Genomic DNA, 27,503 nt, shown 5'->3' with positions numbered 1-27,503 from the left:
CTGTACTCACTGCACAACATATAGAACCACTGTGCTCACTGCACAACATATAGAACCACTGTGCTCGCTGCACCACATATAGAACCACTGTGCTCACTGCACAACATATAGAACCACTGTGCTCACTGCACCACATATAGAACCACTGTGCTCACTGCACAACATATAGAACCACTGTGCTCACTGTACAACATATAGAACCACTGTGCTCGCTGCAGCACATTTCGGCTGAGCATGCATGTGTTTTCAATATGTACAGGAGACTAAACGGCTTATCTCCTGTGGGTATTAAGGATCGGGCATACTGAAATGTAACATGCCCAATCCTCCTCTCTCCTGACGTCTGCCGCCACATTCCCATACACACTAGTTATTCGCCGGTCCGGCCTGCTTTCATCTTTTCTGTATGGATCTTTATTATTGGAGCTTTTATTGGTTTTCACCTTCATTGTGTTCTTAGTAATTAAAGGGCAGTGACCACAGATAAAGAGAAACATTGGGGGGAATTTTTTAACACTGGCATTTTATACGCTAGTCTTAATAGGAAACGACCTGGAGTAAGATGCCACTAAGTTAGTAAGAGTCACACGCCTCTTTAAAAATTTGCATTTTTGGCTTTCCCTGTGCCACCAAGTGAAATCTACGCCAGCCAGGAGGTGATGTCGTTTTCCACTATGATTTCCACCAATTTATGGCATAAATGATGGTAAATGCGTTGGGCTGCAGGGGGTCCCGCCTCCTTCCACTAAGCTCCGCTCACTATTTAGAAAAGTGGGGAGAAAGGCGTAAATGACTCAAAAGTCGCAATTTTTGTGATTTAAAAAAAAAGTTGTTTGAGACTTTTCTACGCCAGAAAAAGGGAGTAGAGAAGTTATTAAATTTCCCTCAATTTATCCAGATGTGTCCTGGGCTCCAATGCAAAACTTGGTAACAGGTCCCCGACCTAGCCTGTGCCATTGATAATACTGGTGTCTACTTATACAGCAGAGGGGCCATTGGACCACCTCGGGCATTAGGGTCCAGTAGCGACTTCTACCTCTGCAACCCGTATAGCTACCCCCCCCCCCCCTGTTTGTATCCACAGTGTAGATAAAGATAAACACAGGGGGGAATTAATTAAGAATCTTAATCTAAAGACATTCGAGTAAGATGCGCCTAAGCTGGCTGTTCACTAGAAATTGACGCCATATTCCGTAGTAAATTTGTTGGGTAACTGAAAGCCACGCGTCTTCCGCTAAACCCCTCCAACTTTTTAGGAAAGTGCCTTGAGCACAAATGCCTTAAAACTCAAATTTTTGGCCGCAAATTGCAACTTTTGAGTCATTTTCGTCTTTCTACTCCAGAAAACTGGGCCAACAAGTTTAAAGGCGTAGAAAGTTTTATAAATGACCACCCCATTGTATCCACGGTATAGACGATGGGAAAGATTGGGCGGAATCGGATTTTGGCGGTTCTGGCTGCAACGACAACCCCGTTTCCCATTGGCCCAATGGTCAGCTGTTATAACTCGGTCATGGTCTATCTAGGGCACTGATCTGCATATGTTGACCCTCCAGCTGTTGTCACTACAAGTCCCAGCATACCGTGACTCTCATGACAACAGCTGGAGGGTCACATATTGATGACCACTACCCTAATATGACCCTTCTGGACGTCTGACCCTTCTGGACGTCTGACCCCTGCTGGATGGCTGAGACTAATCCTAACACCTCTGTGATAATTGATTGTAAAGACTTTGTCATCTTCTTTATTTCTCTCACAGATTCAGACAAGAGTTTAGAACGTTTTAATTTGAGGTAAGTGCTGTCGCTCACTGGCAAATATCAAGTGTGAAATGTTCATTAAAAAACATAAAACATTTTTTTACAAAATGAAAAACATAAATATAGAATGTAAAATAATGGGGTATGGCCCCTTTAAGAGCGGTCAATTATTGCACCATGTTGGTACCTAGCTATATGAGCTACGTAAAACATATATGGTAGTAAAGGAAATATATATATAAATATATAAATAATATCTCAATATATCTGAGCCTTTAAGGGAGTACAGGATCGCAAAGATCGAGAAGCCCGCAAGTGCTCCCGAGGATTATTATTTCTGTGACCGTGGATCATCTTTTAAAGGGCCGGTGTCCAGTCTTTTGTAATTTAAGGTCATATATTGTTTGAGAAGTTCTGCAACTTTAATATTGTGTTTTCATTCGCCACCATTTTCAGGATCTCTGCTTGCTGTCAGTTCATTAAAACATTCATTGTTTATATCCAGAGACTGAAAGCCTGTCCTCACCAAACAATTCTCACAGCTGAGGGTTTGTTACAATGTATCTGTGAGCTAATAGATCAGCAGTACACCTCTCTCTCCTGTCCTGATCTCCTCAAATCCTTTGTGCTGCTTTTGATTTTAAACTTTGATACGAAGCTTCTCCTTTTTTTTTTCAGCTTAGATCTCGTGTCCGCTCTTTGGATTGTTGTCCCGATATTCACAATGAAGCTGCTGGCACTTGTGGTTCTGCTGAAGATAAATTTTAATCTAATGGAAGAAGGTATTAAGATAACTACCACCCCCAATATCCCCGAAAAAGTTCCCACTTTTGATAAATAATAATATAATAACAAAACAGTTTTAAAAGAGAACCCTCTACAATCTAAGTATTCATAGAACAATTTTTCTTGTATTGATCTTGACATAGATTGTCTTGTACTCCAATCACACCCAGAGCTGCATCCATAATTCAACTAGTTTATTGTTATTAAAGTGCAGTGCTTCCTGGTTACTGAGTTGATAGCTATAGCTGATCTATTAGGACATAATCCCCCTGCCTGTAAAATTGTGACTGCAGCTCTGGTTGTGATTGGAGTATATGGTAATGATGTCACTAGAAATCCCATTCTATCTTGTGACGTTGTTTGAAGTCGTTCTACAATAAGAGGCAAAACGTATTAATCGTTCTTAATGAAATCATAAAATTGTAAATGTATTACAGGGTCAAAGCGAAAATGGATCTTCTTCTACAGGAAGGTAATGGAGTAATCGCTGCCACCTGCCCGTATGTCACCACATTTATTACCAAATCGGTTTATTCAACGGTTTTTCTCCACCATTCACTAAAGGAGGAGGGAGAGGGTTTAGCTGATAGATGGAAGAAGTCCATGTTTCTTCGGCAGAGTACAGTATGACTTATATGGGGGCTTACTAGAACTTCTATGGTGTGTCGCTAGAATTTTTTTTTATTTTTTTTTTAGTTAAACAATTATTATGTAAGTGATTAGACATTGTTGTATTTTTTCACAAGTCAGGAAATATTATAAATTAGATTCTAATTTATAACATTTCCATGTGCTGGTCACTAGAGGGAGCAATTCCCAAAATTGCAGCAGTGGCATGTGGTAAAGCAACCTCATTGCTTTAATCTGCAAATTTGGGGTGTACACACTCTCTCTAGTGTCCTCACACAATCCCCCCTCCCTTATCCTGGCTAGTGCCAGGAGAAGGAGGGGGTTGAATCTTCAAACCTCCTCCACTGTGTGCCGCCATTTTCTGAGCGAATGCACAGTATAGTAGGATTAGATACAGTGGTAATCAGACAGTATCACACGAACATAAATTACCTGCCACTGCTGCCTCCGCTCCTGTGCGTTGCGTCTTCGCTGCCTTGAACATATGGCCGGAAGCCGCGGTTTCCGGTCCACATGAAAATGGCGCCGGATTTCGCTCTGCCAAAGAGCTTCCTTTTGGTCTGTGTGGGAGCGGCGCATGCGCCGTTCCCACACAGACGGCGTACGCTATAGTGAATGGAACGGCTCCAGTTCGCATTCTCTATGGGACTGTATGTGCCGTATTCCATCTCTGTATGTGTCGTTAATCGACACATACAGAGATGAAAAAAAAATGGCAGCCCCCATAGAGAAGTAAAAGTAATAAAAAAGTACAACACAAAAACACAAATAAATAAAATTTATTTTAATAACATACTAAAAGCAATATTATATAAAAAAATAATTTTCATGACACCTTCCCTTTTAGTGGAGTAACCTATAGTTCATCATCCCTCATGATCAGGAGATATTGTTCTGTTCTTCCTCAACATCTGGGGATCTCCACCTTGGTTTAGACCATTGTGTTTGGGTTGAGCTCCCATACCATTATTTGGTGGAGGAGGTGGGGGGAGGAGCAGTGTGATTCTGGGATGTGGAATGAGGGTTGGGGAGGAAAAGTTGGGGGTAATGGGGGGGGGGGGGATATAAAAGTCTTAATGAACATTGATATTGGGATGTAAGTCATTCTTTGCATACCATACAGTAGGTGGTCATGGAGTTTTTATCTAATATGCCTAGGGAAAAAGTTCAATGTTGGATTTTTATAGGAACAAGAATTGTCCATGCAAAATATGTGATCATTTTACCAGAAATGTGTCCCGTGGGTGGTTGTGGGTTAATCCAGTCATGGTCGTCTAGTGACCTGCTACCAGTACATGTACAAGAATTTTGTTTGAGTCTTTAATATTTCAGAGTGTCAACAGGGGCAAAGATCGCCCAAGTCTGAGGGCACAAAGTTAAGGAACTTTTATAACACTAGTTAGGAAGTCATACGACAAGTTACTTATACAGTGAAACCTCACTAGAGGACCAACTCTATAAGAAGTCCACCCCTTATCCAGACCAGATTTGCTGTTTCACTATAAGCTAAGCGTTCTGTCCATCTTCCTTGAGAAGACCACCCTTTAGAAGACCAGTTCTTAATGCAATTTTGGGTGGTCTTCTCAAAGAAGTTTCACTGTATCTAAAAAATTGCTGAAACCCATTGACGAGGTGAGCAGTTCGACTTTGAATAGTCCCTAAAGCCATCCCGTAGCTCCAGGCAGATGACCAGGCCGGTGGTGGTACCTTCACATGAAGCTATTGATGGATTTGAGTACTTCAATCTCCACTGATGATTTTTAACACTCAATCATTCATGGGCCTAAGGCACACGACGTATTTTTCATCCGTAATTATAGGCCCATTTATTTCTATGTGCTACGGACACCTTTCCGTATTTTTATGAAATGATAGAACATGTGCTTTTTTTTTTGTCCACAACTATGGCCTGCACTCCCCATAGTCTATGGGCGCTTCTGTAATTACGGAATGAATTGCTTTGCGACACCAGGGAACTACCCTAAATTCCTCCCACTTTTTTTGTAGTTCCGTCAATACGGACCGGATTTACGGACACCCCTCCGTATATGCGGATGATTTACTGATGACTACGGATCCATATTTAAGGACAGTATTTACGGATGGATGAAAAATCCGGTCGTGTGCATGGGGCCTTAGAACATTTCCTTATGTGACATCACCATGCAGGGCAGTGACATCATCAGTCTAAAGAGAAAGAGACTAGAATTACAGGAGTAATTGATTTGACCTTTTCTAGAAAGAAGTCGTAATAATCACTATATCCATTATATGTCCAAGGTCATTTTATCTACAGAATAACATATGATTTCCACCTCCCCTAGACATGAGGAGTCACATAAGTCTTACAAATACAATAAAACAAATGACATGTATAAAGCTGCTGATGTTTCCTTTGTCCTCAGAGAAAAGAAGATGAAGTATATGAGAACATAGCGGAAGATCAAACTTTATAGTATACAAGAAGGAGTCAAGAGCGCAATTTGTTCTTTTTTATGTGCCATGAGTCCATCCGGGGCCCCCAAGTTGTGACTAGTGACCCCTGTGCTGCAAGATAGGGCACCTAATATGTAAATTGGTTGAGCGAGTACCCTAAATTGTGTCTCGCACTATAAGAATCAGGTGAGAAATGTTTTGGGGGTACACCCTAGGTCGTTCAGTCTGTGGCCAGGGCCCTGGTCACCTGTGTCTTTGCACGGCACAATGTGGGGACGCCATGGGTGGGAAGCCACAACCTCACAATAAACTAAATCTTCATATTGTATTGTTCTAAAGCTATATTAGACTGGAAAATGGCGCTGGCAAGGAAAACATACCAATGTTAAATCCGGTTCCGTGTTTTGGCCCTCTTAGGGCTGTGGTCCGCCTTCCGATAGCCTTGAATTGCACAGTATAGTGTAGTAATATTGGGGAGCCAGGGTTGTAGGCTTCTCTAACAGCTAAATGCCCTCAGGCAAGGAAGCCCTGTTTCCCAACTACCATCTGACAGATAGAAATAAAATGAAATTCTTTATTATGTTATATAAAGCAGACTAACAGACCACACATACGGAATTAAAATTGTCAATGCATGCCGCTAGACAGAAATCGTAGCATGATTAACGCCATGTGCACGAGTGTGGGACACCTATTGGGAATCGATGTCCAGACTGAGTACAAGGGCTGCAAGATATGGCAGCCCATTCACAAGTTATCTAACAGTGTAACCAGCAGTCAAGCATGTAATTAAAATTAGAGAAGCCCCCCCGACATGTTTCGCTACCACTGTAGCGTCCTCCGGGGTTATCGGGGCTAATGACGGCGCACCGAAAAATTCTCCCTATTAAAAGAACTTCCGATTCCGTGCTTAGAGGGGGTGTCGCTATGCGTGACCAATAGCAGCAGGCACCGCAAAACCAACCCTCATGTATCAAAGACAGAGTGGGATATCGTCAGCGTTGGCCTATGAGAGGATGGAGTCCGCGAACGCGCATACGTCCAGATATAGAAGACATCCAGCGCATAGCCACGGAAATAAATACAGAGAAAGGGAGAACAAACACAAGAATGAAAGATATATACATTCACAGTAACTGAGCTCAAACAGAGGGAATAGCATATTATTGAAATACTTCAATATTGAAAGAGTGTAAGTAGTCAGATCCCGAGGGCAAGATAGACTGCGAAGGCTCAGGGACTTAGTCTCAAGTCAGAGTATAGACCGATCATATCACGTATTAGTATCCTCCCTTATATCCATAGATATGTAAAGATATAGCCTATCCCAGGTAGCGGTAAATGTGCCATGGAAGGTCTCTTTGCATTAGAAAAATACAAATAAGTCATCAAAAAATAATAATAACTAACAAATGAATAAAAGCAGAATGGGGCCATCAGATATGAGTGGTCCTAAGATTAGGAAGACTTTTGATCTTTGCAATTTTATTAGAAGTGAAACTTTAAGATTATGATGAAAATCACATTATGAACTAGCTACGGGCTGTTATCTAATCCAAAAAACCACGGAAAATATCCAGCACAGTATGCTAAAAAGTTGAATAGTTGGTTATTTAGAGGAAGGCCGCAAAGGTAAACCCTTCATTCAGACCCAGAGGATTCAAAGTGCTCAAGCGATGAATCCACCATGCTTCTTCCTGCAAGAGTTTTCGGTCCAAATTACCGGCCCTAGGGCCCAATTTAATTTGGGCAACACCCTAAAATAGGAGTGATCGAGTGCTTCCTCCATGTAAATTGTGAATAGGTCTCGACAAAGCTGTATCTTCTTTTTTATTGATCGTGCTGAGATGTCTAGGGATTCTTCTCCTCAATTCTTGAATAGTCTTGCCCATGTAAAATTTGGGACAAGGACATTTGGTTATATATATATCACTACACTACTTGGACAATTAATAAATTGTCTGATTTCATATGATTTACCATCAAACGAGTTTGTAAAATTCTTAACCGTTGGCATGAAGGGACAGAAGGAGCATCTACCACAAGGGTGAGATCCCTTAATTGACAATTTTAGCCAGGTATGCTGCGGAACAGATTGTGTGGAATAGTGTCTGTGTACCAAAAATTCCCGCAAATTTTTTCCCTTGGAGCTGCTGAGATAACATCATTCAAGTCCGGGTCAGCGGTAAGTATAGGGCAGTATTTTTGTAGAATATCAACGACCTGGGAAGAGCATACATCAAAAGTGCAAATGCAGCGAATGGCACTGGATGACTTAGATTTGATAGACTAAGTATCCTTATCCAGAAGAAGATTTTTCCTATCAGTCGCCCTGGACCTGGCATATGCCCTATGCAACCATTTTTTTGTATAGCCACGTGCCAAGAATCTTTGATACTGACCATTACATTCTGATTGAAAAGATTGGTCATCAGAGCAGTTTCTCTTAGATCTGAGATATTGGCCTATCGGAATGCCCTTCTTTAGGGCAGGTTGGGGAGGAATTTGCCAATGTAGAAAACTGTTAGTGGCCGTGGCTTTGCGGAATACGTCAGTATGGACACTGCCACCAGGGTTGTATCCTTATAACAGCAACGGTCTCACTTCACTTTCAGACATGTAGAACATGTCTTGGGCTCCTATTGGCTGATGGGAGTGTCAATGACCAGCTCAACCAATGAGGGTGCACTTTTTTCCACAATCTCGTGAGAAAGGCCACGGGCAATGTTGGTAAATTCTTACTCTGTCCCATAACGTCTTGAATTCCAGACACTGTGCACGATGTCCGTTACTTGCCATACTTGTAATGCCACATAGACGTAAAGGATATGGATGAAATTAATAAAAAAAAATTCTGATATGTCAGACTTCCACCCATCCATCACTCAAAGAGATGTAATTTGCCACAGATGGCTGAAATTGGACAACTCAATTTAAATACAGCTGTGTACACTTGGTGGGAACCTAAATATTTCATAGCTCCTCCACTTACCGCTCCTCTCAGACTGGGCTGTACTGACATGAGACTGTAAGACTGAGCAGTATGGACATGAGTGTATGAGATAGAACTTGAGTGTGTAAGACTGGGCTGTATGGACATGAGTGTGTAAGACTGAGCTGTACGCACATCAGTGTGTAAGACTGAGCAGTATGGACATGAGTGTATGAGATAGAACTTGAGTGTGTAAGACTGAGCTGTACGCACATCAGTGTGTAAGACTGGGCTCTATGGACATGGGTGTGTAAGACTGGGCTGTATGGATATGGGTAAGATGGCTGTATGGACATGAGTGTGTAAGACTGGGCTGGATGGACATGAGTGTGTAAGACTGGGCTGTATGCACATTAGTGTGTAAGACCGGGCGGTACGCACATTAGTGTGTAAGACTGGGCAGTATGGACATGGGTGTGTAAGACTGGGCTGTATGCACATTAGTGTGTAAGACTCGGCAGTATGGACATGGGTGTGTAAGACTGGGCTGTACGCACATGAGTGTGTAAGACTGGGCTGTACGGACATGGGTGTGTAAGACTGGGCTGTACGGACATGGGTGTGTAAGACTGGGCTGTACGAACATGGGTGTGTAAGACTGGGCTGTACGGACATGGGTGTGTAAGACTGGGCTGTACGCACATGAGTGTGTGAATAAATCAGCACCAACATCCATACAGGGAAGCACTTGTGACCCATATTTAAGCACCCTTAAAAACTGCACCCCTGCCCCACAATATTCTTCTGGTCAGGCCCACCCCACACACCCTGACTGGCCTTTTATTAAGGGGACAGCATTATCACTCCAGGCCGTGGCTCACTATGAGACACTCATGGACCAACTAAATCTTGACTTGCTCTATATTGGGAAATAAAATAAAATACAAAGTCCCACAATTTAAGAGTAAAATCAAGTAGAATCCCCTAATAATATTACAGGTAACAAGATAGAAAATAAAAATTAGATGTTATATAAGTCCTTTCCTGGAAAGCACATTAAAAAGTGGAATCAGAAACGTATTACCGAATTATTGTTCTCGTTGTTTTGCGCCGCTACAGTGTGTTTATTAAAGAGACAGTTCTAGGAAATTCCCTACAGTATTCATGAATGATACACATTACTACACCCATCATTGTGAGCTGGGAGTTGAGCCTGGGGCATCTCAGTGACTCAGAGACGCGGGTCAGACCTGCTCAGACTTGAAAAACCTGGGTGGATTTGTTTTCATAATCTATTTTATTTGGACTTCCTATCAATCTGGGGCCTCCTAAGCTGCAACGTTTCCTCCATCTGCCACGTAGTTGTAATTTCCTATAAACCAGAGCCCTCGATACCCCCTCGCCTACTAATGAAATACTGCTCACTATAAGAAACCATTCAGAAGTTGCAATACCGCACCTGACCATATAGTGCGCTGTTGAGGGGAAACCTATCAATGATCCACATAAGGAACCCAGCACTCCTATCCAGTCAGCTGCAGTATAATACTATAATGCTCCTCCTAGTGGTAGAAATAGTTACTGCAGTCATTTATAGTTTTCTTCGGTTAACATTTGTGAAAAGTACAACAAGGGAGATATGCTAAGCAAAATCCCCCAAATATGGATGACGCGTCCTTCGATCTTCCTTTCAATAATCCATGATATTTAATGGGTTAAGTCTTAATAGTCACTTAAACTCATTTGTATATTTGAGGTATGTGATTTAAATAGTTTTAATAAACTACTGTAGGATCTCTGAAAATCTTCAAAAGCCTTATACACTAAAAATAGAGTTCAATATAGTAGATGTAGACATAGAGGAGACGAGATAAGGCTGCAGTCTTTCTACTTTAGTTTATGTGTGAGGTCATGCTGTGAGAGGGAGGAAGGAGAGAAATACAGCTCCTGTTGTACTCTTTGTGTCAGTGAGACTACATGCTGTGAGAGGGGAGGAGGATCAGCAGATGGAGACGTCTGAGCACACAGCACAGCGCTGGCATCACACCAGGAAGTCCTGCCCACACAGTCAACTGCACTATTGATTCTGCCAAAACAACGGAACCATGTCACAACGGTGACAAACGGAAACCTTTAGCAACGTTTCCATCACCATGGAGATCAATGGTGTGGTAAACGGAAGCTGAGGTTTCAGTTTGCCTTTCCATTGAGGGGTTACCTGATGGAAACCTCTGACGGAACCCTTCAACGGAAGGGCAGCGGTGATGTGAACAGGCCCTTACTAATGTTTTTTTGTGTGTTTGTTTTTTTTACAGGTGTGGTTGTTGGACTACATCGGATTCGAGGACTACTTCGATGATGGCTTTTTTTATATCATCAATAAAATGGTTAATGAGGGTTGTGTGTTTTTTTTTTATTTCAATAAACCTATTTTTGTCTTTTGTATTTTTTTTTAAACTTTATTACTACCGTCTTATTAATAGCTGCTGGCTGATTGACAGCGTCTATTACTAAGGCGAGGCTTAGTGTTTGCCGGTGCAGAGGCTAACACTAACCCCCATTATTACCCCAGTACCCACCGCCTCCAGGGGTGCCAGGTACGATCCAGTACCCGACCATCTGTAGTGATGTTCGGGCATTGGGGCGGCCACAGTCTGGTATTATTAGGCTGGAAAAGGCCAAACACAGTGACCTTTCCACCCTGGCAATGCTAGGCTGCTGCTGCTGTGTTGTATCTGGCTGGTTATGAAGAATAATAAGAATTGGAAAAGAACGATGTGGGGTTCCCCCATTTTTATAACCAGCCAGATACAACATAGCAGCAGCAGGCTAGCATTATCAGGGTGGGATGGGCCACTGTTTTTGGGCTTTCCCAGCCTAATAATACCAGCCTGCGGCCACGCCAGCGCCCAACCATCACTACAGATTCTCGGGTACCCCTGGTGGCGGTGGAACCGGGGTAATAATGTGTGTTAGTGTTAGCCTCTTCATGTCTAACATTAAGCCCAGCCTTCGTAATTACTAAGGCGGTAGTGATAAAGTTTAGAAAAATACAAAGACATAGAAAAAATATTTGATTGAAATAAAAATCCAACATAACCCTCGTTATCCATTTTATTGAGAATAAAAAAAAATTCGTCAACGAAGTAGTCCCCGAATCCGAAGTAGTCCAACAACCGAACCTGTAAAGAAAACACAAACCCATAAAAATAATTAGCAACACATGGAAAAGCAACACACTTCTTATACTTACCTTTCCTTGGTCCAGCACTGGAGCCGCAATGCCAGCGAGCAGGGCCCTATATCTAAGCTCATCATATGTGATACTGTCTGCTGAGCCACTGTATCTAATCCTATCATGTGTGATACTGTCTGCTGAGCCACTGTATCTAATTCTGTCCATAGCTATAGGGTCGTAGTGCTATAGATATGCTGTCTCCTATATACACATATACATACAAGCACACACATTTTTTGGGGGGGACATACGTATTGGGGCTATTGCCCTTGACGTTTCAAGACCTTAGTGACGTCCCTGGCTGCTAGTGCTGTGTAGCGTCCACGGCTGCGGACCGTCGTTCCTACTCACCCCTCGCCGGCCGCGGCTATGGATCTGTGAGTGCCGGCCTGTGTCTCCTTCCTAGGAGACGCCACTCTGCAGTCTCCCGTAGCGTGCACGCACGCTAGTGCCCGGCCTTAAAGGGCGCACATGTAAAATGTTCTAATTAGCCCATGATCATCCTGGACTATAAAAAGGGCTCTGCCCTTTCACTCCTTGCCTGAGCATTGTTTGTATTCCTCTGTTAGACTTGCAAATGGTCGCGCAGTCGTATTTTTTTCCCTGTGTTCCCGTGCCCTGCTACCAGTATCCTGTATCCCGTGCTATACTTGCGCTATCTCTCGTGTGGAGTCGCGTTTTGCTGTCTATTGCGCCTGCTGTGTTACACCACGTCTGGTGTCCTCCGCCACGTCTTGCATCACCTGCTGCCAAAGATTCTGTCTGCGCCTAAGCCGTTACTACTGTTTGCACTGTCACAGGTACCCTTGTGCTTGGACTATACACTACCGTTCAAAAGTTTCGGGTCACTTAGAAATGTCCTTATTTTTGCAAGAAAAGCACAGTTTTTTTTCAATGAAGATAACATTAAATTAATCAGAAATACACTCTATACATTGTTAATGTGCTAAATGACTATTCTAGCTGCAAACGTCTGGTTTTTAATGCAATATCTACATAGGTGTATAGAGGCCCATTTCCAGCAACCATCACTCCAGTATTCTAATTGTACATTGTGTGTGCTAACTTGTTCTTAGAAATGAAGGCTATTCCATACGAGAAATTCCGAAGAAACTGAAGATTTCCTACAACGGTGTGTACTACTCCCTTCAGAGGACAGCACAAACATGCTCTAACCAGAGTAGAAAGAGAAGTGGGAGGCCCCGCTGCACAACTGAGCAACAAGACAAGTACATTAGAGTCTCTAGTTTGAGAAATAGACGCCTCAAAGGTCTTCAACTGGCAGCTTCATTAAATAGTACCCGCAAAACGCCAGTGTCAACGTCTACAGTGAAGAGGCGACTCCGGGATGCTGGCCTTCAGGGCAGAGTGGCAAAGAAAAAGCCATATCTGAGACTGGCCAATAAAAGGAAAAGATTAATATGGGCAAAAGCACACAGACATTGGACAGAGGAAGTTGGAAAAAAGTGTTATGGACAGACGAATCGAAGTTTGAGGTGTTTAGATCACACAAAAGAACATTTGTGAGACGCAGAACAACTGAAAAGATGCTGGAAGAGTGCCTGACGCCATCTGTCAAGCATGGTGGAGGTAATGTGATGGACTGGGGTTGCTTTGGTGATGGTAAAGTGGGAGATTTGTACAAGGTAAAAGGGATTTTGAATAATGAAGGCTATCACTCCATTTTGCAACGCCATGCCATACCCTGTGGACAGCGCTTGATTGGAGCCAATTTCATCCTACAACAGGACAATGACCCAAAGCACACCTCCAAATTATGCAAGAACTATTTAGGGAAGAAGCAGGCAGCTGGTATTCTATCTGTAATGGAGTGGCCAGCGCAGTCACCAGATCTCAACCCCATAGAGCTGTTGTGGGAGCAGCTTGACCGTATGGTACGCAAGAAGTGCCCATCAAGCCAATCCAACTTGTGGGAGGGGCTTCTGGAAGCATGGGGTGAAATTTCTCCCTATTACCTCAGCAAATTAACAGCTAGAATGCCAAAGGTCTGCAATGCTGTAATTGCTGCAAATGGAGCATTCCAAGACGAAAGCAAAGTCTGAAGGAGAAAATTATTATTTAAAATAATAATCATTATTTCTAACCTTGTCAATGTCTTGAGTATATTTTCTAGTCATTTTGCAACTCATTTGATAAATATAAGTGTGAGTTTTCATGGAAAACACAAAATTGTCTGGGTGACCCCAAACTTTTGAACGGTAGTGTGTATATATATATATATATATATATATATATATATATTGACTTGGTACACTGTAGTTTGACCAGCTGCTATCCCGCTACGGCGGTGCGGCCCAGTGGGTCCACACACACGCAGATCGTGCCATGCTGCATCGTTGGGTCACTTAGGAGACCCAGTGATGCAGCTGAAAGCTGCGTGCTGTCGGCAATGAGTAGTTTGGGGGGGGGGGGCCCAAGTAGAAACTTTGCATCGGGGGCCCATGAGCCTTTATCTACGACCCAAAGTCCGGAGTAAACATTTATAGGAAATGATGGGAGGAAACATTCCTGATGTATTTTCTTTTTCCCACGTGCTGAATATTATCTATTACAAGATCAAAAATCCCCACCTGTGACCTGGCAACGGATACAAGACTCTGCCTGAGGAGAGAGGGTGGGTCTGCTCGAATATAAGGGAAGGTGGCTCCACCGCTTCTCCCAGAGCTAAGAAACTGCCCTCCATCAGCCCAGAACAATGGCCACCATGAGGGTTCTCGTCGTCCTGGTTCTTCTCATGGTCTTCATCACAGTCACACGTCAAGGTAAGAGGATGAAAAGGAAGACGAGGCTTCACTGACTCACTATAGACCTCACGTTACAGGACTATATAGCGCTGAATGATGATTAGTCCCTCGCAGCAGTCCCTGTCCAACGTGGGACGCACAATCTCACAAATACTAGAGACAATTACTTTGGAGGCCAATCAGCTTAAATATGTTTTTGGACTTGATGGACTTTTTTCAACCTTATCAACTATGTAACTATGAGTGTGGGAGGAAACTGAAGAACATGCAAATAGTCCACAAGTTATGACGATGTCATCTGTTTGGTTTGAATCCAGAAAGTTTGGGAATGACAAAACAATGGACATGTTGTCAGAGTGATACATTGTGTGAGATAGAGAGAATAGATTGTGAGCTCCTGGGGACAGAGATGATGAGAGTAATACATTGTGTGAGATAGAGAGAATAGATTGTGAGCGGACAGTGATGATGATGGGAGTAATACATAGTAGGTCTGATACAGAGATAAAATGTGATACATTGTGTGTGTGATTGAGAGATTAGACTGTGAGTTCTTGGGCTCGGGGATGATGGGGAGTGATAAATTCTTTGTGTAAATTAGAGAGATTAGATTGTGCGTTCATGAGGACAAGGATGATGGGAGTGATATAGGGAGATTACATTGTGAGCTCCTGGGGACAGGTATAATGGGAGTGATACCTTGTGCGCGATACAGTGGGGAGATCAGGTTGTAAACTCATGGGGACAGGGATTATAGAAGTGATACATTGTGTGTGAGATAGGAAGATTATATTGTGAGCTCCTGTGGTCAGATATGTTGGTAGTGTTACAATGTATGTGGGATAGGAAGCTTAGATTGGGACCTTCAGAGGTCAGGGATGATGGGAGTGATACATTATAGAGAAAGGTGCAGCATTTTCTCATTACTTTTCTCATCTCTGGTTGTCCGGAGACGCTCACACGACAGTTACAACTGCAGTGGCCGACATTCACCCATAACCTATAACTACTCTGCCGTTCCTTATAATGATGAGTGGTTGTCACAGCCCCGCCCCCGGGGAATATCACTGATTATAATGGGACCTTGTTTGTTTCTCTACAGTATAACTGTTCTCCATCTTTTCTCGCTCTCTCTCTGCTTTCGTGTCCTCCATCATAGAGCTCTACTTTAATGCCACTTCCAGGTCTTCTCTACTGCCATGTTGTATTGATATGACAACCGGCTTAATGTTGTCACCATTTAAACCTGCTAAGCTCCGGCATCCGCTGCCTCAACTCCGATGATGGCCCTTCTGGTCGCTGACTAATCTAGGGACCGGGGCCTGGGTTACCCTGCAGCCCGAGCTACACTTTATTTTGGGGACTAAATTGTGTTTTTTGGCGTTTGTAAATAAAGCTTAAATACTTCTGCAACTTCTAATAGACCTTGTTTCATTTTCGCACGATTTCAGCATCTCTGCTTGCTGTCATTCAATGAGGATTTTTTGTTAACATCCAGAGACTAAAAACCTAGAGAGACCTAATATTTCTATGTTAAGGCTCAAAGCCCGAGGCTGCAGTACTGAGAGATTCTGAAGTTAATATGGTCCCTTCCAAATTTCAGTCACAGAAAAACTACAACAAAATCTGCAGTGTGTGACTGCACCCTAAGAATTCAAGTCACCATCCACATCAATATCTACATCTGCTCTATCTGAGGACATTTAGTCTGAATATTCTTCAATCCAATGTGTGTCATCATATCAGATACATCCCAACGTTTGAATCAGACACATACCTCCCAACATTTGAATTCCCATTCGTAGGAAGTTTTAAGCCCCACCTTATATCCGCCCAGAAATGGCCACAAAACCGCCCAGAAGTGCCCACTAGTGACCTTGTTTGTATAAGCCCATCCCTTTTGAGGGCTGTTTCGAGGGACAATTGGGAAGTATGTGGATGTATAACGACATAGGGATCTGGTACAAGTTTTACCGGAGAAGTGGATCCTCTAAGCCGCAATCGGTTTGGTGCTGGCAAGACAACGGTGCGGAAATCTAAGGAATCTCCTGATTTTTCCCCCTTACAGGGGTATTCCCACCTCATTCATCAGCTCTAATATGATAGCTAAACTAAAGATCAAATTTTTACTAAATATTTGTATTTTTTTAATGTGTTCCTATCTGCTGATATTCTTTTATCTCCTTCTTCTTTGTTGCTTATTGTCTAGGGTTATGGCCACCGCCGCAGTCCTGACATTTTTGATCATACCTTTAATGTAGAGGCTGGCCGGGGTTTCAGGAATGCCCCTCCTGGCGCCTGAACATTGGATTCTAGGCCGGCCACCTCTCTGCCGCTCCATAGAGTTGTATGGATGGCTCCAGGGAATGTGAAGTACCAACTCTGGGGCCATTAATTAGAACTGCTAACTGCATGTAGCTTCCAATTTGTGCGCGTGCAGGCCGGCAGCGCGATGACATTTTCACATCGCCACTGACCTGAACTGTCTATCAAAATGATGAGTCCCATCCACCAAATAGAGGAGCAAACTAGGAAGTGGACGGCAACGGTGACCACGAGATTTAGGTATATATGTAGATGGGAATACCCCTTTAACCTCCGGATGGAGGTATAGACTTTCCCGGTCAGATTCCAAGAATAGTCACCGACTGACTTGTAGCGGAGTCAACAACTTGGCCTGGGTGCGTTAATGGATTAATAGTAAGAAAGTAGCAAGCCGGAGGATGAGACCGAACCAAAGTCAGGAGTCAGTCAGGCCAGTAGTCGATGCCAAGGTTGGAACTACAAAAAACAAAGGACAAGACAGGAGAGTAATCCAGGAACAAGGCTGAGGTCAAGGTCAGGATCAAGGTCAGAAATACTGTATGTCAAGTACCGATAGGAACAGTAGCCAAACCAAGTATTTACATTATTCTGCATACTAGCAGTGGAGTCCCCTTTGAATAAGTTGCCAGCCCAGGACCAATGTCATCTAGGAGTACCGGATGCCCTGGAAACCTGACGCTGCCGGCCGTGCATTGGCGTAAATCCATGGCCGGATCCAGTAGGATTATTGTTACATATAGACTGTCCATAGTAACTTACCGATCCCTACATATATAATTTTGCTTCTTCCTCAGGTTTACCATCGGCTTCTGCTTCCTGCTGCACCCAACTGGCTAAACGCATCCCGAAGAACATGCTGCAGCAAGTGACCGAGGTCCGATTGCAGAAGAAAGACGGGATCTGCAGCCTAAGAGCCATTGTGTAAGTGTCCGTGAACATATTTCTCCTACTTTCATCTGTTTTTACTTCTCCTACTGCCTGAGTGGGAGAGCAGAAAACATGTCTGTGCATCGTGTAGAGGTAGTCTACTGTACAGCAGACAAATTTCCTGTCTCTTCTTCAGTGAATGTAACTGTATGCGGTTGTCACCCAGACAGAAAGTCATGTAGTTGCTAGGCAACCAGGGGTTTCTCAATTGAAGTATCTCATTCATGGCTGTTATCTCCGTGGCACAGATATTTGCACCCCCCGATCAGGGTCCAGCCGCCCATGTCAGCGACTTTCTACTACATGTCAGTTGCCAGGTGTTTACAGTCATGTGATTCATAACTAAAACCAGATTTGCTTTTTTTTCCCCATTCGACATTTTTTTTTATAAAACGTATTCAATAAATGATATGTACCCCATGCCTTTAGTGCGCAAAAAGAACTAAAACATAAAAAAAACCGATATCAATATGGTATAGCCATATTGGCACTAACTCGTTGAATAAAGTTTACATGATGTTAATCTGCGAGGTAAACAGTGAAAAAAAAAAAATTACGTAATTGCTGTTTTTTCCCGCTCCAATCCCTCCTCAAAAAAACCCCAAATGAATAAAAGTTAATAGATTCATTAATCATATGTACCCCAAAATGGTGCCAAAAAACCTGAAAACTGGTCTTGCAAGATAACAAATTCAAATACAGCTACATGGAATGGCTATTGAAATGCGGCAATGAAAAAATGACCGTACCTTAAGGGGTTAAAGGCGCTCCCTACATGCTGCTCCCACATAATGTAGACTACTACTACATGTCACTTCATCAGAGCTTCGTAGTCACCTTCAAGGCCTTAACAAGCTGCAGAACGTTCCCATCACGTGGATCATTCAGCAGCCAGAAATGTAGATGATCCTGAATGATTGATGATGGAACCACATGCAAGTATCAGCAGGAGATTCCATAAAAAAGCTCCTGATCAAAGTGAGCTACTACTTACATGACACCCATCATCCATGAATCCATGACACCTATCATCCATGAATCCATGACACCTATCATCCATGAATCCATGACAACTATCATCCATGACTCCATGACCCCCTTCACCCATGACTCCATGACACCTATCATCCATGACTCCTATCATCTATGACTCCATGAGACCTATCATCCATGACTCCATGACACCTATCAGCCATGACTCCATGACACCCTTCATCCATGACTCCATGACACCCTTCATCCATGACTCCATGACACCCTTCATCCATGACTCCCTTCATCCATGACTCCATGACACCTATCAGCCATGACTCCATGACACCCTTCATCCATGACTCCATGACACCCTTCATCCATGACTCCATGACACCCTTCATCCATGACTCCATGACACCTATCATCCATGGCTCCATGAAACTCTTAATTCATGACTCCATGACACCTATCATCGATGACACCTTTCATCCATGACTCCATGACACCTATCATCCATGACTCCATGAGACCTATCATCCATGACTCCATGACACCTATCAGCCATGACTCCATGACACCCTTCATCCATGACACCCTTCATCCATGACTCCATGACACCCTTCATTCATGACTCCATTACACCTATCATCCATGACTCCATGAAACTCTTAATTCATGACTCCATGATACCTATCATCCATGACTTCATGAAACTCTTCATAAATGGCTCCATGACACCTATCATCCATGACTCCATGAGACCCATCATTCGTCAACTCCATGACAACCTTCATCCATGGCTCAATGATACCCATTACTCACGACTCCATGACAATCATCATCAATAACTTCTATGACACCATTCATCCATGACTTAATGACACCCATAATCCATGGCTCCATGACACCCATCATCCATGATATCCCGTCAGAAGAAGAAGCTGCTTGGCTGCTACTAGACATTAAGTACTGAATACAATTTCTATCGGGATAAGCAATCACACTAATTGGGGGTGGGGGGGGGGGGCACACCACTGCAATGTCCAGGACCCCAGGGCATGCTCACTTTAGAGTAACAGGGTAGGTAAGGGGTATGAAATAATTGGGGAGGGGGTAGATACTAAAATGTTATTTTGTTGGAATATGACATCCAGATTATCCAATCAGAGGGGGGGGGGGGGGGGGGGGATTCAGAGATGCCTAAACTTCCATTGTTTTCATTGGCTGCCCTCAAAATCCATGTATATATAGATCATTGGGAGAAATTTCTGTATTGATGGATTTTTGGTAAATTAAAGAGCAATGTAAGTTTTTGTTATATGGCTAGCATCTCTTAACTTCTACCCATAGGTGGCGCTGTAACTCGACTAAATCAGAGCCTTCAACATGGCCCATTATTCCCAAAGTTCTGTTATGAACAGTTAGGCAGGCGCAAAAGTGGCCCCTTATGAAGGTGACCTCACTCAGTATATAGGGAATGCATATACTTCCAAAATGGCTCCTGGTGTCTGAGGGGGCCCAAATCTAAATATAGATATATTTCAGGTCATCATGGATATGTGGCGAGTATGAGGCAATGTAATCTATCATTTTAAGGAAATGCAAGTCCAATGACAGGATATAAATGATTCCTTCATGGCTCTGTATACGACTCCGTACTTGCGCACACTCCATGTTTGTGATGGAACAAGCTTCGGAGGAATGCCTCCCGGCCTGAACGTGTCTGATCACGATACAATGTAACAGGCGAGAAGCTGAGGAGTATAATGTATATAGTGCACATTGTATCCAGTCCTAGCTCCAGGGTCTCAATGTTCTCCAACACATTTGGTGTCTGTAGGATATCCCGACTTTGACGTAAGTCTCTATGAGGTCCAGAAAAAACATCATCCCGGAGCTGACTCATGGCTCCAGATCGGGAAAGTCTCAGGTTCACTCCATGTGTGGTCCACATCGTTACTCAACTCGAGGTCTTCTACATAAGAGCTCGTCCACCTCCACTTCTCAGCAATGGTTGCCCGCAATGATCAAAATTTCATAGCAGTGACCACTCTCTTGATACTTGATACGTGGTTACTTGATCAACAGGTTAAATCCGCGCAACGAAATTAAAGACAACATTGCGTGGAACTAGATTTAAAGGAGTAAATCTCCTTTTTTATTTTACTTACGAAATCCGCACTTGTAAGGAAGCGTGACAGAATAAATCCCTGATGATGCCCAACCGGTTTCGTCAAGAGTTAACCATCTGTGATTAACAATCTCAATAAAAAGACACAATAGCCTCGTCGGTTATGTCAGCTGATAAAAAAAATCGATGTCAAGTTCAGTATTTCATCCCTTAGGGAACATAGTATCCGTCTTACATACGCAACTGTACATGGAAAAAGTATTGGGACACCTCCACATTGCACCTACAGGAGCTTTTATGACATCCCATTCTAAATCCATAGACATTAATATGGAGCTGGTCCCCTCTTTGCAGTTAAAACATTTTCCACTCTTCTGGGGGCTTTCTACAATATTTTGGGGTGTCTGTGGGAATTTTTGCCCATTTATCCAGAAGAACATTTGTGAGGTCAGACACTGATGTTGGGGGAGGGGACCTGGCTCATAATCTCCATTCTAGTTCATCCTAACGGTGTTGGATGGGGTTGAGGTCAGGACTCTGTGCGGGACAGTCAAGTTCTTCCACACCAAACTCCCCCCAACCAACCAACCAGCCAATCATCCAACCATCCATGTCTTTATGGACCTTGTGCACCCGGGCGCAGTCATGGAGAACAGAAAAGGGCCGAACCTCAAACAGCTCCAACAAAGTTAGAAGCTACAATTGTACACAGTGTCTAGGTATACTGATATATTAAAACTTCCACTCACTGGAGCCGACCCCTGAAAAACACCCCGATAGTATTACCCCTCCTCCACCAAACTTTACAGCTGGTATAATGCAGTCAGGCTGGTAACATTCTCCTGGCATTCACCAAACCCAGACTCGTCCATCAGACCGCCAGATAGAGAAGCGTCACTCCACAGAACACGTTTCCGCTGCTCCAGAGTCCAGTGGCAGCAGCTTTATACCATTCCATCCGACACTTGGCATTGTGCTTGGTGATGGTTGACTGGCATGCAGCTGCTCGGCCCCCCATGCCATGAAGCTCCCGGGCACAGATTTTGTGCGGATGTTAATACCAGAGGAGGTTTATACTCTGCAGTTATGGAGTCAGCTATTATACACCACGCTCCTCAGCACTCGGCGCCCCCACTCTGTAACTTTACGTGGTCTCCACTTCGTGGCTGAGTTGCTGCGGTTCCTTCCACTTTACAATAATGTCACTCACAGGTGATGGTGGGAATATCTAGGAGGGAAGAAATGACTTGTTGCACCGGTGGCGTCCTATTACAGGACCGGGCTGGAGGTCCGTGATCTCTTTACAACGACCCATTCTATCACTAACGTCTGTAAAGTGACTGCAGGGCGAGTGCCGGATGTTATAAACCTGTGTGAATGGGACTGAAGGAAACACCGCAATTCAATGATTAAGAAGCGGCCGATACTTTTCTCCATATAGTGTGTAAACATGATAACATTTCCTTTCCCTCCTGTAGATTTTTGATGGAACTAGTTAACAATTGATATCTAATACTCCGCGATCTCCTATACTCCATGTGTGGTTCATCCGGATTATGTGGTCCTAATAGATAATCACTTTTTAATATATAATATCTGTCCCTAGAGAAATTAGACATTTTTTTGAAGTCCCTCTTTTTCTCTAGTAACAAGGAGCTCCGACCTCTTTCTTTTACCTCCTCATTGCACTTAATATTCATGACGACTTCCCCCTGGACCTGAGCGCTCGTCATAGACAAACTGACCATATATATATATATATACAGCTGCACAGGGGCCCGGTAAACTGGTGGGCCCACTACCCCCTGCCATTTTTACTTAGTCATAGCTGTGTGACTAGTGATAGTGACTTATGGCCGATCTCTCGGATGTGACTTACTGTCTTGTGGGGTCCTGAATACTTGGGTGTCCACAGATCCCTAGAATAAAGAGTCCCCATGCTTCACGAATCAGTTGTTGGGATAGACCCTCAAACATTTTATACACCGGGGTCTGCGAATATGTCCCTGATGAAGAGGAATGTATAGGAATGACCGAGCGCCATGGCGGACCCTATTTTGACATCTGTCTTTTATGTACATCCCTTCCTCTATATGTACCCCCATTCTCTTTTACTCCCATATTCTTTTGTATATCCCCCATCCAAGGGGTGTATTGGTGACATAGCACCATAGGAGCCCCCCTTTTATCTTTTATGTAAACCCTGTCCTCTATACACATCTCTGTCCATTAGGTACATCCCCTTCTTTTATGTCCACCCATGTCTTCTATATACAGTCCCTTCCTCTATATACACCCCCATCCCCTATATACACCCCATTCTCTGTACACCCCCATCCTGTATATATACCCCATCCTATATATACACACACCGCCATTCTCTATATAAACCCCCATCCTCTATATATACCCCATTCTCTATATACCCTCATCCTCTATATATACTCCCATTCTCTATATACATCCCATTCTCTTCATACACTCCATTCTTTATATACACCCCCATACTCTATATACACCCTTCTCCATATACACCCTCATCCTCTATATACACCCCTTCCTCTAAATACACCCTAATCCTCTATATACACCCTAATCCTCTATATACACCCCATCTTCTATATATACCCCATACTCTATATACACCCCTATCCTCTATATACACACAAAATTCTCTATATACACCCCATTCTTTATATACTCACCCGTCTTCTATATACACCCCAGCCTCTATATACACCCCATTCTTTATATACTCACCCATCTTCTATATACACCCCAGCCTCTATATACACCCCAGACTCTATATATACCCCCATCCTCTATATACACCCTCATGCTCTATATACACCCAATCTTCTATATACACCCTATTCTCTATATACACCCCTTTCTCTACATTAACCCAGATCCTCTATATACACCCTCATCCTCTATATACACCCCTTATCTTCTATATATACCCCATTCTTTGTATACACCCCATTCTCTATATACACCCCCATTCTCTATATATTCCCCGATCTTCTATATACACCCTCTTCCTCTGTCTACATCCTTATACTCTATCTTTTTTATTTTGTTTGTGTGTTTTGTTTTTTTATCGCTGTGACAATCATCTTTCTTTTACAGGTTGCATGTGGAAAACCATCTGAAATGTATGGACCCCAAAAACCGTTTCCTGCAGCACTGGGTGAAGAAGCATCATCCCTCTAAGTATCAGGGATGACCAACCAGGGAGCGTCCAGCTCTTCATCTGTGGATACACCACGTGCCTTCTACTATTGTCTACATCAGACATGGGCAAACTACGGCCCACGGGCCACATACGGCCCGTTAGGCTTTTTAATCCGGCCCGCCGAACTTGTCCAAGATATATCCGTCCTCAGCAGCTGCTAGTTCGCGCAGGAGGACGGATATATCCGTCCTGTGATGGCGCGGGTACTGAGACTGTACCCACGCGATCAGCGGCAGGAGCACGGCTGTTATACACAGCCTGGCTCCTGCTGCAACTGCCGGAATCGAAGCACGCGCCGATTCCGGCAGTTTAACCCATTAAATGCCGCTGTCAACAGTGACAGCGGCATTTAATGTGTTTGACAGAGGGGGGAACTCCCTCTGTCTCCCGATCGGCGCCCCCGCAAACAAATCGCGGGTCGCCGTCGGGTTTCCATGACAGCCGGGGGTCTAACAAAGACCCCCAGGTCTGTCTTCAGCATCTGCCTGTTAGGCGATGCCGGAGGCATGACCTAATAGGTTGCCTGTCAGTTTTACACTGACAGGCAATAATGCTTTGGTATACGAAGTATACCAAAGCATTATATATGCGATCGGCATATCGCATAGTGAAGTCCCCTGGTGGGACTAAAAAAAAAAAAGTAAAACCGTTAAATAAAGTTTGTGAAAAAAAAAATAAAAAAAATTACAGTCAAAGTCAAATAAAACTACTTTTATTTAATAAAACGGTCAAAACAAATCACACATACACATATATGGTATCCCCGCGATCGTAACAACTTGACCAATAAAATGAACACATTAATTAAACCGCCGGATGAACGGCGTCCAAAGAAAACGCAAAAAACAACGGCAAAATTCTCTCTTTTCTCCCATTCCCCCCATAAAAAATAAAATAAAAGTTCATCTATAAGTCCTATGTACCCCAAAATAGTACTAATGAAAACTACACATTGTCCCGCAAAAATCAATCCCACGTACGGCCACATCGACAGAAAAATAAAAACGTTACGGCTCTTGGAACGCGGCGATGCAAAAACAAGTAATTTTTTTCTAAAAGGGTTTTTATTGTGCAAACGTAGAAAAAACATATAAAACCTTTACACATTTGGTATCCCTGTAATCGTGCCGACCCATAGAATAAAGGTAACATGTTATTTACGCTGCATAGTAAACGGCGTAAATTTATAACGTGAAAATTAATGCTGGAATAGCTGCTTATTTTCAATTCTCTCCTAAAATAAAGTTAATAAAAGTTAATCAATATGTTATAAGCATCTAAAAATGGTACAATTACAAAATACAACTCGTCCCGGAAAAAACAAGCCCTTATACGGCTATATAGACGGAATAAAAAAAGAGTTACGACTCTTGGAATGCGACCGTGGAAAAACAAAAAATAATCCTTGGTCATTAACGTGCAAAATGGCCCGGTCATTAAGGGGTTAATGTGGCGCGTATTTCTCTTTATTTCACTTTAATTTTCACTTCGTTTCACGTCACCATTAAGCCCTTCGGTTTTCAAAGAGTACAATATCAGCCGTCACTTTGCCACGAAGCATGCAAACTATGCTAGCAAGCAGTCAACACAAGAACGGGCGGCTACTGCTCAGAGGTTGGCAGCTAATTTACAGAGTCAACAGAACTTTTTTCTTGATAAATCACAGTGCGTATGTTATTTTAATCTATTTACATTTCCTCCTCCCAGTATCTGCGAAATAGTATGTAAATGCCATATCTTGCATATTCCTTGAGACAAATTTATTAACTGATAAGGGCTATTTTTCACATTTGAAAGACAGTTAATAAATTGGGTTGTAGTGTTCTTACTGTGCTATGAGGTTTGCACACATTACATTTAATGCTTTAGTATATCCGGCCCAAACACTCCCTCCAAATGCTCCTGGCCCGGCCCCTCTGTCAAATTTTAGAACCCATTGTGGCCCGCGAGTCAAAAAGTTTGCCCACCCCTGGTCTACATTCATCTCTATGCTCATGACCTCATAGATTGGGAAGTCACATGAGGGGGGGGGGGGACAGCGCCCTATGTCCACTGCAGAGCAGCTGCACCCCCATGTGAAGACGCTGCTCTCGTCATATGTCCCATGTGGCTCTAAAACGCTGGAGGACATTGAATTCTCTTGACAACAAAATATAGGACAGTGGTGGAATGAGATCATGTAGAGGTGGTTCCCTGCCCTAAAGCCGTCACAGTTTGGCAAATTTGTACTTTTTGTTTCAATTCTTCACCATTTCCACAGTATAAACATTCTTCTCGTTAAAATGACGGTACTTGATGGACCCCATTATAAGTCAATGAGGCCTGTGAGGTGCCAGGGGTATCTTTTGTACGACACATCCACCACTGCGTCCTGTTTCCGTTCTAAACAGACACATGTGAACACAGCCTGGGATGTATCAGCATGGAGTCCAGCATTAGAGATTTGGGGGACTGCCAATACTGATACATTGTATCAAATCCATCAAAGTTTTTATTTTCTGAAAGTAAACAATGAATGTTCCCATTCAACGACCGCAAACGGAGATCTTTAAAATGGTGAACTATTGTAAAGTTGCAGAACTTTTTTCCTCCAGCGTTATTACTTAGGAATAATAATCAACATTGCAGAAGTGGGAACATTATTCTTCATAGAAAATGCTTCCGGTGGTGACAGGCGTCTCGCGGTGTCTGTCCCTTTAACATCCAGCATCCTAATAATAAAAAATGTCAGAACACTGACCCTAGTAAGGTAACTGGAGTCTTCTGAAGTCTGGAACACTTCATGTGATGGTCCTGGTACTATTTCGGCTTATTGCCTCCTCCGCAGCTTATACTAATGTTGTAGCTAACACTATAAGGTCGTCCTCTTGAGTGCAAGCTTTTGTGTCACTATTCTTTGCATATATATATTACCAGAATATTCTGTTTTATAGTGAAAGCAAATAATACAATTTGACATGAGTGTCATCTTTACTTGGACTAGAGTATTTCATTTCTTACATTAGCAGTAATCAGCCATTTTGGGGCTGTCTTCTGGTCACCGGGTCACCCACCTTCCCCGGCTTAGTCCTCGCTCTTCCCTATATTATTGACAATCTTCTACCCCTGTGATTTCTGTGACTACCAGGGAAGGAGTTATCCACATGCTCTTTTGGTGGCTACTGTGACTACCATGGAAGACGACAGCCCACATGCACCTCTGGTGGCTACTTGGATTAGTACAGAAGGGGAAGGTACCCCTACACTAACATCAAACTTATCCTCTAAGGACTTACATTCATTCCAGTGGAGGGCACAGCCTGGAAGAAAACCGTTATATAGAATATAGTACTACATATAATTAATATATAAAATATC

The 27,503-nt window shown here is 43.1% G+C and overlaps 2 protein-coding genes across 2 annotated transcripts in view; both read left to right on the top strand.

Annotated features, from left to right (window-relative positions):
• LOC142692884 (complement factor H-like) overlaps positions 1-6,479 on the top strand; it is a 32,889-nt gene extending 26,410 nt beyond the window's left edge. Inside the window, exons 9-12 of the mRNA XM_075847605.1 lie at positions 1,763-1,796; positions 2,442-2,545; positions 2,987-3,021; positions 5,585-6,479. Coding sequence (XP_075703720.1) covers positions 1,763-1,796; positions 2,442-2,545; positions 2,987-3,021; positions 5,585-5,635 — 224 coding nt within the window. The 3' untranslated portion in view covers positions 5,636-6,479. The remainder of the gene's footprint in view (positions 1-1,762; positions 1,797-2,441; positions 2,546-2,986; positions 3,022-5,584) is intronic.
• Positions 6,480-14,501: 8,022 nt separating this feature from the next.
• On the top strand, positions 14,502-24,137 carry CCL27 (C-C motif chemokine ligand 27). The gene is made up of 3 exons (XM_075847604.1): positions 14,502-14,568; positions 17,670-17,796; positions 24,041-24,137. The coding sequence occupies exons 1-3, from the start codon at positions 14,502-14,504 to the stop codon at positions 24,135-24,137; spliced, it is 291 nt and encodes a 96-aa protein (XP_075703719.1).
• Positions 24,138-27,503: the final 3,366 nt, after the last annotated feature.

This window comes from Rhinoderma darwinii, chromosome 1, assembly GCF_050947455.1.
Source record: "Rhinoderma darwinii isolate aRhiDar2 chromosome 1, aRhiDar2.hap1, whole genome shotgun sequence".
In the NCBI taxonomy this organism is placed as follows: domain Eukaryota; kingdom Metazoa; phylum Chordata; class Amphibia; order Anura; family Rhinodermatidae; genus Rhinoderma; species Rhinoderma darwinii.
This window is presented reverse-complemented; position numbering and strand designations above follow the sequence as displayed.

Excerpts from the sequence above, each read along its gene's own strand:
- CCL27 (XM_075847604.1), top strand. The coding sequence starts at position 14,502 with ATGGCCACCATGAGGGTTCTCGTCGTCCTGGTTCTTCTCATGGTCTTC. Across the intron at positions 14,569-17,669 it reads CATCACAGTCACACGTCAAG|GTTTACCATCGGCTTCTGCT; the intron begins GTAAGAGGATGA and ends CTTCTTCCTCAG. Across the intron at positions 17,797-24,040 it reads TGCAGCCTAAGAGCCATTGT|GTTGCATGTGGAAAACCATC; the intron begins GTAAGTGTCCGT and ends TTTCTTTTACAG.